This window comes from Rhinolophus ferrumequinum, chromosome 18, assembly GCF_004115265.2.
Source record: "Rhinolophus ferrumequinum isolate MPI-CBG mRhiFer1 chromosome 18, mRhiFer1_v1.p, whole genome shotgun sequence".
NCBI lineage: Eukaryota > Metazoa > Chordata > Mammalia > Chiroptera > Rhinolophidae > Rhinolophus > Rhinolophus ferrumequinum.
In genome coordinates this window covers 56,571,731-56,586,935 of record NC_046301.1, presented here as the reverse complement: position 1 = coordinate 56,586,935, position 15,205 = coordinate 56,571,731, and the positions used below count along the sequence as shown (strand labels likewise).

The 15,205-nt window shown below is 53.8% G+C and overlaps 1 protein-coding gene across 1 annotated transcript; it reads left to right on the top strand.

Moving 5' to 3' along the window:
* The first annotated feature begins 3,832 nt into the window (after window positions 1-3,832).
* PEX11G (peroxisomal biogenesis factor 11 gamma) lies at window positions 3,833-11,990 on the top strand. Its single transcript, XM_033134354.1, has 5 exons — window positions 3,833-3,942; window positions 5,098-5,286; window positions 7,181-7,359; window positions 10,264-10,326; window positions 10,899-11,990. The coding sequence occupies exons 1-5, from the start codon at window positions 3,883-3,885 to the stop codon at window positions 11,131-11,133; spliced, it is 726 nt and encodes a 241-aa protein (XP_032990245.1). The 5' UTR covers window positions 3,833-3,882; the 3' UTR covers window positions 11,134-11,990.
* Window positions 11,991-15,205: the final 3,215 nt, after the last annotated feature.

The following is a 15,205-nucleotide window of genomic DNA, read 5'->3' as shown; positions in this document are numbered from 1 at the left end:
GTTAGGCAGCAAAGGGGGAGAAGTAACTCTATTTTTGAGGATCTTAACTTGTATCAAACCGTCTAAGGAATGAAGCAAGAATAAAGCTGTGGTTGGTAAAGGAGCAGCAGTGACTCACATTAGCCAGGAAAAGTGAATGCCTGGTCGCTGTTGTGGTTTGGACAATGCTCACGTTTTGCCTGTGTTCAGACATGATTACGAGGGGGCTTGTTTTGTCTTGTTCCACCACGGTCGCCTAGTGGCCTTGTCTGATGGTGGCATTCTGCGAAATTATTTATGTCCGGCAGGAGAACACCAGGGCCTTGCTGGGACAGCCAGGCTAGCTCCTATCTCCTTCTCAAAGGTCAAGGTCTGCCCTAACCAGATGGCAGAGGATGTTTGGAGGGCGGGGCAGCGCCTGGGAGGCTCACTGCTGCACCCTTGGTGCCTAGAGCAGGGCCTGGCACACAGTAGGCACCCAGAGAAATGCACTGTGCTTTTACAAGGCTGTCAGGCACAGTGCAGGCTCACGAGAAGGGAGCCAGCTGCACATGCAGGCTCTGCAGCCTGAGGCCCTCTTCCTTCTGCGGACCGAGGGCTTGCCTTGGATTTTTCCTGCTGCAGCAACAGTACCCCTGCACCCTAGTCTTAAGCAAGGAGCACTGTCGCAAAGTGACCGTCATGCCAGCGCATCACGTGAAAGGCGTACCCCGTGAACACCCTCACCAGATTACTCCAGATGCAAGATGGAGTGTGACCATCTGGACGGCTGTATCGGACTGCAGATGGGTGCACCGCACTCAGTCTCGAACATAACATCAGAGCTCTTTGACAGCTCCTCACTCAGGCCTCAACTGACTAGCTGATAGCCACATCTGCACTTGGGGTTGGATGCGGGGGTTAAAGTCTCGGGACGTTGTGGGGAAGGTAGGCCTGGGGGAGGCAGGGGGTTAGGGTCCCGGTGAGAGAGAATGTGGCCTCCCTACAGAGGGTACTGTGCGCTGGGAAGAAGTGGGGGGATTCAAGGGATATTTTGGGGACACAGGAGGAGTTTGTGTGGAGAGAAAGAGGTAAGCATGATGTCCAGGTCTGCGGCTTGGTGGCGGGGTGGCTGGCAGGTCAGCTGTGAGATGGGGACGTGGGAGAGCAAGATGTTTGGGGATGACGCTATCTATGGTCAGTCTGGGACCCGTTGAGCACGAGGGGCTTGTGGGATGGGCAGGTGGGAGCAGGAGGCAGGTCAGGATTGGCGAGATGGGGGAGAGCCAGTGAAGAGGTGACCAGAGAAGCTGTGGGTGTGGAGTTCTTCTAGGATAGTGTGCATGGAGCTGAGCCGAGAGAGGACAGGGAGCTGGTGAGATGGTGCCCTTGTTGTGAGCGGGACGTGGCTATCAGAGTAGCAGTCGCATACGTTTGTGTCTTTCTACAATGTCAGACTTTATTAGAATAAAGCCATGGATCTAGCCCTACCGACTCAGTTTACCACGGGCATTAACCAAGGCTCCGGCCAGAGGATAGTCTTTAATAGTCAAGGTAGAATGGTTTCACACAAGAAGGTCACACACGTTTGTACGCAATAGGGTTAGGCAAAGCAGAGTCTTATGAAAGAAGGATGAGAGAGAGTCCGGTGTTCAGCAAGAGTCCCTATGGTGTTGGGGTGCGTAGCGTCAGGCGTCAGGCCAGACTGGTGAGATGGTCAGGAGACGAGGCTTCAAGTGTTTGGTCTGGGACGAGTGCAGATGTGGCTGTCAGCTCGTCAGTTGAGGCCTGAGCAAGGAGCCACCACAGAGCTCTGATCTTATGCTCAAGACTGGGTGCGGTGCACCCATCTGCAGTCCTATAAAGCCGTCCAGATGGTCACACTCCACCTGCGTCTGGAGTTATCTGGTTAGGGCGTTCCCTGGATACGCCTTTCACGTGATGCTCTGGCATGACTGTCACTTTGTGACTGACATAGCCATCAAAATTATTAGCATCCATTTTGTGTTCATAATTAATGCTCTAGTCAGCCTTGCAGACAACGACACTTATTGAGAACCTATTTTGTGCCAGGCAATGGGGATACAGCTGAGACCAAGACAGATCAACATTCCTGCCCTGGTGGAGCTTACATTCTGCTGAGAAGAGATAACTAGATGAAGCAGCAAAATATACAATTGCATTTGATAGTAGTTACAAGCTAAGGAGAAAACTAAGACCGCAGGAAATGTGGGTAGGAAGTGCCCAGGGGGTGTGATGGGGAGTTCTCATGAGAAGATGATGTTTGAGTAAACATGAGGAGGAGGTGAGGGAGGGAAACATGCAGGCATCTGGAGGGAGAGCATTCCAGGCAGAGGGAACAGCAAATGCAAAGGTCCTGAGGCAGGATGTGTTGCAATTTCAGACAGGAAGAGTAATAGGAGTTGAAATTGAGAGGAAATATTTTGCAAAAGGTAATCAGTCAACATCATTAGTCATTAGGGAAATGCAAAACAAAAGTCTGGTGACATACCACTTCGCACCCAGTAGGATGACAATAATAATAATTTTTAAAAGCAAAATAGAAGTGTTGGCAAGAATATGGAGAATGTGTGTATCACTGGTGGGAATGTAAAATGGTGCAGCCAGTGTGGGAAACAGTCTGGTGGTTCCTCAAAAAGTCAAACACTGAGTTACCATAGACCCAGCAATGACAGTGGTATCTACCCAGAGGAATTGAAAGCAGGGACTAGAAGAACAATTACATGCACACCCTTGGTTATAGCAGCATTACCCACAATAACCAAAAGGTGGAAACAACCTCAGTGTCCATCAACTAATGAAGAGATAAACAAAATGTGGTCCATCCATAGAGTGGAATATTATTCAGCCACGAAAAGAATGAAATACTGATATAAGCTACAATGTGGATGAACCTCAAAAACATTATGCATTATACTCAGTGAAACAAACCACACACAAATGGTCGCATATAGTTTGATTCCATTTATATGAAATTTCTAAAACAGGCAAATACTAGACAGGAAGCAGATGGTGGTTGCCAGGGCCTGGGGGAGGAAGGAATAGAGTGGTTGCTTGAAAGAGGGACAGGGTCTCCTTGGAAGGTGATAAAAATGTTTTGAAAGGAGTGATGTTTGTACAAAGTGATGTTTGTACAACACACGAATGTACTAGTGCCTCTGAATTGTACAATCTAAAATGGTGAATTTTATCTCAGATTTAAAAACAGAAAAACAAAAAATGAAGTAAAAAAAAGGAAACAGGTCGTGTTCACTTTTAGAAAAAAGTTAATTTTTGGCTAGATAATACATGCGTATTGCACAAAATTCAAAAGATACAAAGTGGTATAGAGGTGAGAATTTAATTTCCTCTCCCCAGCCGCCCAGTTCCGGTTACCATATTCTTGTCTATTCTTCCAGAACAATTCTGTTTCCTTAACTTTCTAAAAATACCTTGTATATTACAACAGCTACACATGCTCACTATACATAAGCTACAATGTGGATGAATCTCAAAGACATTATGCATTATGCTCAGTGCAGACAATGCAGAAAGGGTGAAACAGAAATTAAAAAGGAAACTCTCTTCTAGAGCCCAAGCTAACAGGTTGGTGATTTTGCTCGGCACATTTTTTTTGCGGGTGGCTGGGGGGATTGGTTAACTTTGTGGGATGGTTAACTTTGAAAAGACAAGCCGCGGTGTGGTAGAAGGCAGCGAGCTCCCAGGGCTGTCTTGGGTGCACAGGTCCGCAGAAGCGCACCCGTAAAGAACCGCCAGCAACAAACTCGGTTTGTCGCTACAACAGACAAAGGGCCGGCTCAGGGACAAAGGGTCGCAGCCGCGCCTGCGCAGAACCTTACCGGGGCGTGACCGAGCGCCCGGCCCCTCCCTGGCGCTGCGCGGTGACGTCACGGAGGAGTTGCCATGGCGGCGCTCAGCGGCCTGGCGTCGGCGCTGGAGTCTTACAGGGGCCGGGACCGCCTGGTGAGGCTGGGGCGGAGCGCGGCCTGAGGTCCTTGAGTTGGGCCAAAGCTCAGAGACCGGGAAACTGAGGCCAGAGAGGGGGCGGGGTCGCTCAGGAAGCCCCATTGGAGAGGCCCAAGCTGGGCACCAACCCGGTCTCCTAGCGGTGGACATTTAAGTTATTCCGGCCAACCCGTCGTGGCTCTGGACATTTACCGTAGTACCAACCAAATCCTCACGCTTGGACATTTAGGATCTGACCAGATCACTGACGCTGGTCACTGGGTTGTCCCAAATAATCTCCTATGAGGATTTAGGATGTTGTGGGGCTCCCCCTAATGGCTGGAAATTTAGGTTGTGACCACATCCCCTCCCGTTGGGCATTTAGGTTGTTCCATCTGCGCCCAGGGAGTCAGCTTCTCAGTCCCAAACAGTCTCTCACACAGGTAGGCATTTCGGCTGTTCCAGGCAATTAGGTGGCTGGGCAATTATTAGGTTCCAACCAAATCCCCTAGGATTGGGCATTCAGGTTTAAACCCCCCTCTCCCTCCGCGCCCAAATTGGACATTTAAATTGTAGCATTTTGCCATTACAAAGGGGCTGAACAGAGATTACAAGTGAAAATAATATATAATATATAATAATAATATATTAAAAAAATAATATATAAAAGCAATTTCTGAAAAGCAGATGAAATAAAGATAGAAGGGTGGTGAAGCTGACCCAGTTCACGATGTCCCAAATCACCCACTGGGTGGGTTCCTTCTCACTAAAACAATTCAAGCAACTTTCCTTTTGTCTGCTGGGATGAGGCCGATCATGTCCCTACGCCCCAGCTTGATGCAAATACACATTTCTACCTAGTCGTCCTGCCTGCTGGGAAAAGGAGGACCCAGGAGGTGGGAAATGGGGTTTCGTGTTCTTGTCCCTATCACATCTGTCTCCAAAGGCTGTGCCGCTCAGTGACATGAGCCAGTACTCCCTTAGAACCTCCTCGGGGCCTTTTGGACAATGATATCATGCTTTTCCATTTGTCCCACCTACACTTTTTTTTTTAACTTTCAGCTTTTATTAAAATCTTGTTGATTTAGACTCTTCCACTTGCTCATCCCATAGGGCCTATGGCCAGCTTAGTTCAGGAGCTGGGTCATGCTGACAGCTTCTGCTTTCCCACAGATCCGAACAGTGGGGTACTGCTGCCAGCTAGTTGGAGGGGTCCTGGTCGAACAATGTCCGGCCAGGTCAGAAGTGGGGACGCGCCTGTTGGCATTGTCCTCCCAGCTCAGCCACTGCAGGACCATCCTTCGACTCTTCGATGACTTGGCTATGTTTATGTACACTAAGCAGTACGGCCTGGGGGCAGAGGTAATGGGGTATGTGCGGCTGTGGGAGGGGGGCAGACTCCAGGAAGCCGGCGTTTTACGGACTGGTCTAAACGAGTTCTTTCTTTTCAATTTTCCTTTCTTTTTGGAGATGATCAGATGTTCTCATTTTAATTTAAATTTTAAAAATAGCTAATATGTTCACACATTCCTAAAGAGTATATAATTAATAAAAAGTCTCTCTCCTTCCTTTTTCCCCGGTCCCTGGTTTTCCTCCTCAGAGGCAGCTACTGTTCTCAGTTTCTTGCGTTTCCTTCCTGAGGCCTCCTGTACCCACACAGGCAAATACACGTTGTTTACATGAATCGTTGTGTACCACTGACACTCTTCAGCCACTTACTTTTTTCATTTGGTATAGCTTGGAGGGCATTCCGTATCACTTCAAAGAGAGGTCCTTCCTTCTTAATGGCCACATAGCACTGTACTATGTAGTAGGACAGGGATTTATTTAACCGATCCTCTGGTGCTGGACATGTAGGTTATTTATAACATTTTGCTGTCACAGCACTACTGCATCATTCCACATGAGTGCCAGTAGGTCTGTGCTCCTCACTCGGGGGAGAACTTGTCCGCCCAAGGGACATTTCACCAGGGGATGGGCTGACAAGCTGCCCTGGGGTGCCCTGCCCATTTGGCCTGCGCTCCCAGGGCCCCCACTCCATACTCAGATGCTCTCCTGTTCTGCCTCGGTGCCCCTGTCCTGATCGTCCCCTCTCCAGTATCTCCCTGGACCTGCCTCCAGTTTTGACACCCATTTCCTATCCTGTTGGCTTAGGGCACACTTGCTGTGCATACCTGGAGGACCCCCTCCCCCAAACATCTCCTCAGGAAAGGGGTGGGGGCCTCTGTATATCCCTCGGCCAGAACAAGAGCCCCTTTTGTTAGTCCCATATTTGTGTGTCTGGGTTCCCCCTGCCCCTGTGAGTGTGTCTGTCTCCCCACATAGGCTGGGAACTCCCTGTTTCTCAGAAAATGGAGGGGGGGAATGAGCGCATTAGAATGGGGACATGGGGGGCTGTCCTCATGGAGGGGTGAAATGTGTCAGAATGCACCAGAAGGTCTCAGGCGGGATGGGGAAACTGGAGTGAGTTCCTAACCACACTGAGGCAGGATCACAGCTGGCCAGAAGGAAGGAGGGGACAGCATCACCAAACATTGATGGGGGTGAGCAGGGGGTTGCTGGGAAGACAGATGGGGGGGCAGGCAGCTAGGATGAGGAGGGTCAAGGCAGGGAGTGATGGACAAAGCTGGGGGACCCCACCAGCTTGTCGGCCTCGAGGGACTTGGGCCTGAGGAGGCGTGGTCTTGAGGAGGCGTGGTCTTGAGGAGGCGTGGTCATGGAGGGCAGGCCTGCGAATGTAGCTCCGGGGACCAGGCTCCTGCAGCCTCTATTGCTCTGCCTGGCTGGGTGCAGGCCGTGCGGTTCAGAACTCAGGTTTGAGGGCGTGGGTACAGTGCAGGACAGACAGCCCTCGAGGGTTCTGCAGTTCAACGGCTTGAGGCCCTTCTCTGCATGAGGTGGGGCAGGTGGCAGCTTACCCTAAGCTGCCTTTCACTTTGCCTGTTCGTGGGGATGGTGACCCAAGCAATGCAGCGTAGTACAGCCTGGTGTTGCCACCCTGTCCCGCTCTGCCTGGTCGGGCTTCTCCGCGGGCCTGCCTGCCTGCCTTGCTCCCCTCTCGGTCCTGTGGCAGAGTGGCTGGAAGTCTGTGGTGGGGCAGGAAGGCTGTGAGGCAGGGCGTCCCAAGTCATCCTACAAGGGGATCATCTGGGAACTTAAAAAAATGTAAGGTTTTTGTTGGCATGGTCTGGGCCTGTAATATGGGCAGTGGGTAGGTCCCACCCCAGGCCCATCCCCCTCTCTCCTGGTCCTGCAGGAAGACGATGTCTTTGTCCGCTGTGTATCTGTCCTGAGCAACTTGGCTGACCAGCTGTACTACCCCTGTGAGCACATTGCCTGGGCTGCTGACGCCAAGATCCTCCACGTGGACTCTGCTTGGTGGTGGTCGCTGAGCACGGCCCTCTGGGGCCTGTCCCTGCTCCTGGGGATTGCCAGGTAAGCAGTGCACTGCCCACCAGCAGGCTGGAAGAGGGCACCTGAGATACCTGGGTGGGTTGGCAGACAGGCTGGAAGAGCCTGGGTTGTGCCACTCCTACTTTTCCTCCACTGGTCACCACCTCACTTTGGCTGCTGTAACAGAGACTACAATGTGGTGGCTTTAAACAACATGAGTTGATTATCTTACAGTTCTGGAGGTTGGAAGTCCAAAATGGATCTCACGGGCTGAAATCAAGGTGTGGACAGGACCGTGATCCTTCTGGAAGCTCCAAGGGAATATCTGTTCCTTGCCTTTTCCAGCTTCTAGAATTCCTTCCTGTTTTCCTTGGCTCGTGGCCCCTTTCTCCATCTTCGAAGTGCATCACTCCAGCCTCTGCTTCCGTCGTCAAGACTCCTTCTCTGACTCACCTCCTGCCTCACTCTTATGAGGATCCTTGTGAGATACTGGGCTCCCCACATAATCTCTCATCTGAAGACCCTTAACTCAGTGCCATGTACAAAGTCCTTTCTGCCATGTAAGGGTCCTGGGGCTTAGGATGTGGACATCTTTGGGGGCTACAATTGTGTCCACTGGGTCCAGGAATAAGAAATAACTCTATGGCCTGGACAGAAGTGGCAGGCCTGGCTGCCTGGACCTGGCCCTGCTTGCATTGTCATCAGCAAACATCCCCAGATAAACAGCCAGGAATTCCCTGACTGGCTCCATGCTTCTGAAAACTGTAAGGTTTCTAGAACTCTGAAATAATCGCTTCCTCCCACATACTTTCCTGTCGGAAAATTTGCTGAGCGGGTTTGTTCCGAGTCCCCTGCCCCAGAAAGCACAGGCAGAGTGGGACCTCCCCTGGCCAAGTTTCGTGGAAGTGAAGGTCTCTTGGATCCCTGTAGGGGAGCCCCTGACCTTCGGGGTGGGCAAGGCCCACATCTGCTGTCACTTGTCTCTGGGCAAGACACTCACACCCTGTTACAGATGCCCTAACTATATACTTCTTGTAGACAGTCTGGAAAATGAACAAATCCAAAGTAGAAGATTCAAATCACCCACAGTCTGGTGATCCCCCCTCTATACTCTGGTGACTCTTCCCAGCCTTTGATCTTACACTGCGGACACATTTTCACTCACCTCTGATCTTGTTTCAAGGACACAGCTCCTTTTTTTTTTTTTTTTTTTTTTTTTAAAGATTTTATTGGGGAAGGGGAACAGGACTTTATTGGGGAACAGTGTGTACTTCCAGGCCTTTTTTCCAAGTCAAGTTGTTGTCCTTTCAATCTTAGTTGTGGAGGGTGCAGCTCAGCTCCAGGTCCAGTTGCCATTGCTAGTTGCAGGGGGCGCAGCCCACCATCCCTTGCAGGAGTCGAAACCGGCAACCTTGTGGTTGAGAGGATGCGCTCCAACCGATTGAGCCATCTGGAAGGCAGCTCAGCTCAAGGTGCCATGTTCAATCTTAGTTGCAGGTGGTGGAGCCCACCATCCCTTGGGGACTCGCGGAATCGAACTGGCAACCTTGTGGTTGAGAGCCCACTGGCCCATGTGGGAATCGAACCGGCAGCCTTCGCAGTTAGGAGCACGGATCTCTAACCGCCTGAGCCACCGGGCCGGCCCGGATGCAGCTCCTTCTTGATCCGAGCTCTCTTCATGGTCATGGTCACTTGTCAGTGTGTCAGGAGCTTGCTTCCCCAGTTTCCTCCTGGCGTTGACCTTCCCCGTGTGCTCGGTGTCTCTGGCAGGGGCCCGGGCTGGGCTCTGGACTCCTGCGGCTGCAGTTCCCAGGGGAGCCCTGGCTCATGGCTTCTCCTCAGAGTGCCTTGTGACCTCTGGCCCCAAGAGACCTACCATTCTTGTTTCAGGATCAGCCTTGGTTTCATTCATATTAAAAAAATAGATTTTATATTTTACAACAGTTTAAGGTGCACAGTAAAACTGAGCTGAAAGTAAAGAGATTTCCCACACACCTGTGCCCCTGCAGTTTCCCCCAGTGCCAACATGGCACCAGAGTGGCACCTTTGTGACAGTTGAACCTACATTGACACGTCATCATCACCCCAAGTCCATGGTCTACATTAGGGGTGACTGTTGCACATTCCGTGGCTTTGGACAAATGTATGACAACACGTGTCTGCCACTGGACTGTCACACGGAGTATTTTCACTGCCTTAAAAATCCTCTGAGCTCTGCCTACTATTCCATTCATTTTTAGAGCGTGTATTTTTTCCATCATTTCTCTATTTGGTGTGAGCAACAGTGTGGGGGTCGGGGCGCATTTGGTGTGAGCTGGTCATGACCAGGTTGCCAGAGAATCCCCCGGGAGGTGGCCGAAATGCAGATGCCTGGGCCAGGCACCCAGAGGATCTGATTCCTAGGGTCTGGTGGCCTCTAGGAATCGTCATTTTCCCTAGTGCCCCAGGTGGCTGTGCTGCAGATCCACTTACCTCACTGCAGGTGCTTCCCTGTGTCCTTTAGTCTCTGGGGACGTGTCACTTGGATGGGTCCACGGTGGCTGAAGTCTGGCTGGGGTTAGCCTTGCAAACGGCAGGAGGGCTGACCTCAGCACAGTCACATACCTGCCTACTTCCCAGCCCAGGCTGCACAGTGCAGGGCCAGGCAGGGCAGCCTGGGTGGGCAGTCCTGGGGGAGCATTACAGGCTGCTCGCCTGCTGGCCGCTTCCTCACCTCGAGACACCAGCTCTCAGGGGCCCAGACGGTTGTCACACTCACCTCACACAGACTGGTTGGAGCCACTTGTTAGAGAGCTCGGCACCCGTTACAGGGAACCTGTGGCCGCAGAGGCAGGAGGAAGGCGACAGAGCCTCCTCTTGGGCCGGCATTGGGGATCAAAGCCCTGTGCCCCCACTCTGCTCTCGCGCCTCCTGTGGAGTGTCCTCTCATCCTCTGTGGTGTTGCAGGTCCCTGTGGATGGTCCTGAAGCTGAGAAAGAAGCTGAGGAGCCCCACGGCGGCCTTCACCAGGTACGTGTGGGGTTTTGTCCAGGAGAAAGGCTGGCTTCCTCTCCTGCAGGCTGGGGCCCCCGTGGGTTTCCCCAGCTGGGAGGTGCTCAGAGTCACCACCAGTTGCCAGCTGGGCCCCTGTGCAGGGCCCGTGCTGGGGCGGGATGGGCACGAGCTCACCGGGCCTCACGCAGCCTCCAGGTGGATGGTGGTCCTCGTACAGATGAGGAAACCGAGGCTCACTTGAGGCCCCAGAAGCAGGAAACAGCAGAGCCAGGCCTCCAGGGCTTTGCCTTCATGGCTGTGCTCCCAGCAGAGAGCGTGAGAGGTGACGGAGTCAGTTTCCTGAGGACCCTCATCACTGTCACTGTCTCTTCCTGGGAAAGAACTGGAACCTGCCCACTGACCAGCCCCCACCCCACCTCCCGGACTGATCCCAGGGCGTCAGGAGGACTGAGCTGTGGCTGCCAGTCACGCCCTGTTCACGCTGTGGGCTCCCTTTGGGGGTTGTGACGGGGACCCCTCCTCACTTACAGGCGGGGCCTGGGGTCACTCATTTCCCTTCCCCGAGCGTCTCCTCTTTGCTCCCACAGCCAGCTGCCTCAGAGCAAGTGGAGGGCCATGGAGGCCCAGATCCAGTCAGAGGTGCTGACTGTCCTGAGTAACCTGGCTGACCTGGCGAACGCTGTGCACTGGCTGCCCCCGGGTGTCCTGTGGGCCGGCCGCTTTCCCCCGTGGCTGGTGGGCCTCCTGGGCACCGTCTCTTCCCTCCTCAGCGTGTACCAGGCCGTCCGGGCTGGCGGCCGGGCCGATGCCACCACGCCCTGACATAGCCTGAGGGTGTGTGCATACCGCTGGGACCCCGATGGAGGGACCCTTCCCACAGACCAGAAATCACCCAGGCAGGGGGCTGGGTCTCTCACTGAGCAAATCAAGGCCAGGGGTGGGGAGATGCAACCCAGAGAACTCATGGAGCAGCCTGGGGCGCGAGCCCATGGTAGAGCGGGGGTGAGGTCCCCTAGGGGCCTTTCCACCCAGGTCCCAGGATGTGCATGCAGAGGCCTGCCTCAGTGGAGTCCTGCTTTGTCCCGTCGTATCCTGTATTCACATAAATCCAGGGGAGCCACAGTTGTTTGTGCCAAGCGGGCCTTAAGAAAGCTGACAATAAATTAAATACATGGTGCTGGTGCCAGGCCCAGGTGTGGGTCCTTTTTCCTAAAGTCACCGGCTTGCCCCTCCCATCCCCTGGCCCACTCCCACACCCTCTCTCCAGGCCGGGGTTCCTGTATCTTATTTTATGGAGGGCGTGCAGGTGCCACCTCTGGATGTGGCAGCCCGTGTGCCTGGGATGTTTCTTGTGGGATGGAGCCACAGTGGGAAAGCACCCCCCCCCAGCCCACCTTCTGGAACCTGCTTGGCCGGTGGGTTCTCTCTGGCTGCTGGCACAGCCCGCTGCCCCAGAGCGGCCTTCAGCCATGGAGGGCAGTTCTTTATCCCAAAGTCACGGGCACCTGGCCACCAATGCCTTCCACCAAGCCACGCCGTGTCTTCTCCTGGAAACCACGGGTGCTTGTTGTGGCCAAAACAGCGGACGCTCAGCCATAGCTTAGGCCAGGGCCGGTGTAAGCATTTCCTGGGCTGAGCCAGGGCCGGGCTGCGTTTTCAGAATTGACAGAGGCTGTGTGTGTGTCCTCGGTAATGTGTCCTCGGACCCTCCACTTCTGAGTCCCAGCGGCAAAGTGAGGGAATCAGGCTCTGCCTTATGTCTCCAAGTACTGGGATGCCAGGTGTTTGCAGTCCCTGAAGCCTCATGTGATTTCAACCACAGCTTGTTCTTTTACAGGGAAGCTAGGTGTCTGGGAACAGCTGGGATGGAGGGCTGCTCAGAGCAACACGGGGTGCAGAAGAGACCCCCACCGACCCCTTGGCCGAAGTGCCCTCTGGATTAGGCGTGGGATGCCAGGCTAGGTCAGTCTCCCCATCCGTCTTGTAAAGAGGGGTGCCCTTCCCAGCACCCGAGGAACCAGTGAAATTAGGGCAGGGGTCAGAGCAGCACTTGCCTGCCTGTCTAGAGACTCAGAGTGAATACTTGTACGGCACGCAGTGTCTGTGAGGAGGTCACGTGAACACTGGAATATGTGACACATCAGGTCACAATTATCCCAAAAGGCTGGTATCCCTGAGGGCCTGAGCAGAGCCAGGTGCCAGGGCTCCGGCTGCAGCTCCTGGGCAGTCAGGGCTGGCACTGTGGCAGTGCTGGGGCCACCGCTGCCCAGACCCACTGCTGGGCAGTGCAGACAACCCCACCTGCAGGATGGCCACATCCCCTGCCCTCCACCCTTCCTGGGCTGGCAGGATGCAGGGAGCACATCTACTGCAAACTTGGTTCGCTCAGGGAGCAGGGGGCTGACATCCTAGGACCACAGGGACTGGCCTAAATTGGAGGGGACCCAGCAGAGCAGGACTTGGTGGCTTTCCCAGAGGGAACCAGAGCAGGCTAAGGGGCCAGGCTCCTCTGTGCGCTCTTCTGGCTCATCACACCACTCACAACAGGCCTGGGGTACAGGCAGCTGGTTCCAGCTGGACTTGAGGCCACGTCACTTGCCTAGGAGGTGTGCCCGCATCCCTGCACTCCCCATTTCAGCCGCAGGGCAGGAATGCTGTGGTGTCACTCTCACCCAGCAGGAGAGGTGACAGCAGTGGAAGGGGCTCCTATGGTATCCTGGGCCCACGGGGAAGGCTGGGAGGTCACAGCCTGGTTTTCCGGTGGGCCCTGGACTTGACGTCCAGGCCTTCCCAAGTTCCTATTGCAGCAGAGACTCTGGGGGTGGGGTGGGTCCTGCCTAGTGAGGTGAGCCCCCTTAGGGAGCCCCCACCATCACAGCAGTGATGTTTGGCTAGTTCCTACAACAAAACCCCAAAGAACAGCCACTCCCGTCGGCTCATCTTAAGACACTTTTATTGCTAGAATCAGGTCTTAAGTTCTAAGGTGGTTCTGAAATATCTCGCATGAGGAAATGCTGCAATCATTGTAAAAATCATCAGGTGGATGAAGATCACGGTCACAATTTACGAAGACGTGCACGATCCCACAGGAATAAGAACATTTGCTTGGCCACTGACTTTACAAATAGAATTGGTACCCAGGCGTGACCGCAGGGCACTGGCCAGAGAGAATGTGCTGATGGCCTGCCTTGCTGCGTGGCACGACCGGAGACCCCTCAGCCGCGAGGCAAAGTGCTGGTTCCCATCACATGGCCAAGAGGAAATCCTCTGGACTCATCGTCCGAGGAATTGTCGCATCTTGGAGGCTCAGAGCAGAGCCCATGGACAGGGCTGCGCGGCCTCGACTCATCCAGCACAGGGGGCCCAGGAATGTTCTCTTCACAATAGGACGGGAATGTTACGTTGACTTTTCTAAAGTGCTCTGATTCGTCTCAGTACCAAAACACAAAACACTGATTAGACATGGCATAGATGAGCTGATGTGTGTCACGGGACCAGGAAGCTTCTCCTTGCTCCTCGCTGAGACTGCAGGCCCCGCGTAGGCAAAGTCGAAGGGGCGCGGGGAGAGGTTCTGGGAGGGAGTCTGGGGACGAGGGGGAGGACGCCATGTCTTTCACTGTTCTGCAGAGGCTGTGAACTGCCGCTTTCAGTTCCTTGTCACTGACTGGCTGTGTCGCCTTGACACTGTGGTGCCCCCACTCCTGGGCAGCCCAGGACCCAATCCTCTTGCCAACGCTTCAGGAGGTGCTGGGCTCTGGGCCCAGTGTGCGGAACCGGGGTGTAGGAAAAGGCGGCAATGTTCCCCCTTTTCCACCCCAGCACCTAAGCTTGAGTTTGGCCAGAGCTGTAACTCAGATCTGACCCAATCGCCACCCCTGGACATGTGACACCATCCACAACATTTACAGCCTGGCGACCCTTGCCCTCCTCTAGGGGGAAACTGACAGCTACAACAGCTGACTGGATATGAGGCGCCTGTGAGGTGGCCACCTGTCCATCTGAGGTCTCTAGGCCACATGTGATCCCTCCAGTGTTTCACCATCAGCAGCCTGGACCTGGCAGCCCCACTGCTCTGCTCCTCATACCAGCATCTACACAGGAACAGGAAGGCTTTCCCGGGACAACTGACCCATCTCACGGGGCGGGGGGGGACTGAGGACCCTCTGCCTGGGGCCGGGACCTCTGGGTGTGCACTGGCCCTGGCTGAGCTCTCCGGCCAGCTGAGCGCTGGGAGAGCCATGCCCACTCGGTAAGGCGCCTTGGGAAAGCACCGAGTTTGTCAGCAGCAGGTTTTAAAAACCTCCGCCACATTCAAATGAGTCAGTCAGACCCTTTCAAGAGCAGCCCTCACCCTCCAGAACTCACCCAGAGTGCCATCGGCCATGTTCTCCAGCTGCTCTGTCCCCAGGCAGGCTGTGTGCTGCCCTTGTCTGAGCCCACACACTGGCTTTGAGGTTCATCATGAACCACGTGCATCTCTGCTCTGATTCTGCAGACAGACAGCCGACACCGACACCACCCGGCCTTTTCTGTGCCCTAATGACATGCTCTAGAGCTCCAGCGTCTCCTAGTGGCTGTGGAGCCCGCTCTGGTGCGAGCACCTCCTTTTCAGACTGGGGTCTGGCCTGTCATCAGGCTCCATGTGGAACCACCACTGTTTGTCTCTACCTTGGAAGAATGGCGTGGGGTTGACCTCTTCCTACCCAAACGGGTGCTACGATTTAAATCAGCAACTTGGGTTAGCACTGGTTGAACTTTCGATTAAAAACGTTCCTTTCTGTGTGTGTGTGTGCGTGTGTATATATATACATATATATATGTATATATATGTGTGTGTGTGTGTATATACACACACACACACATATACATATATATATATATACACATATATATA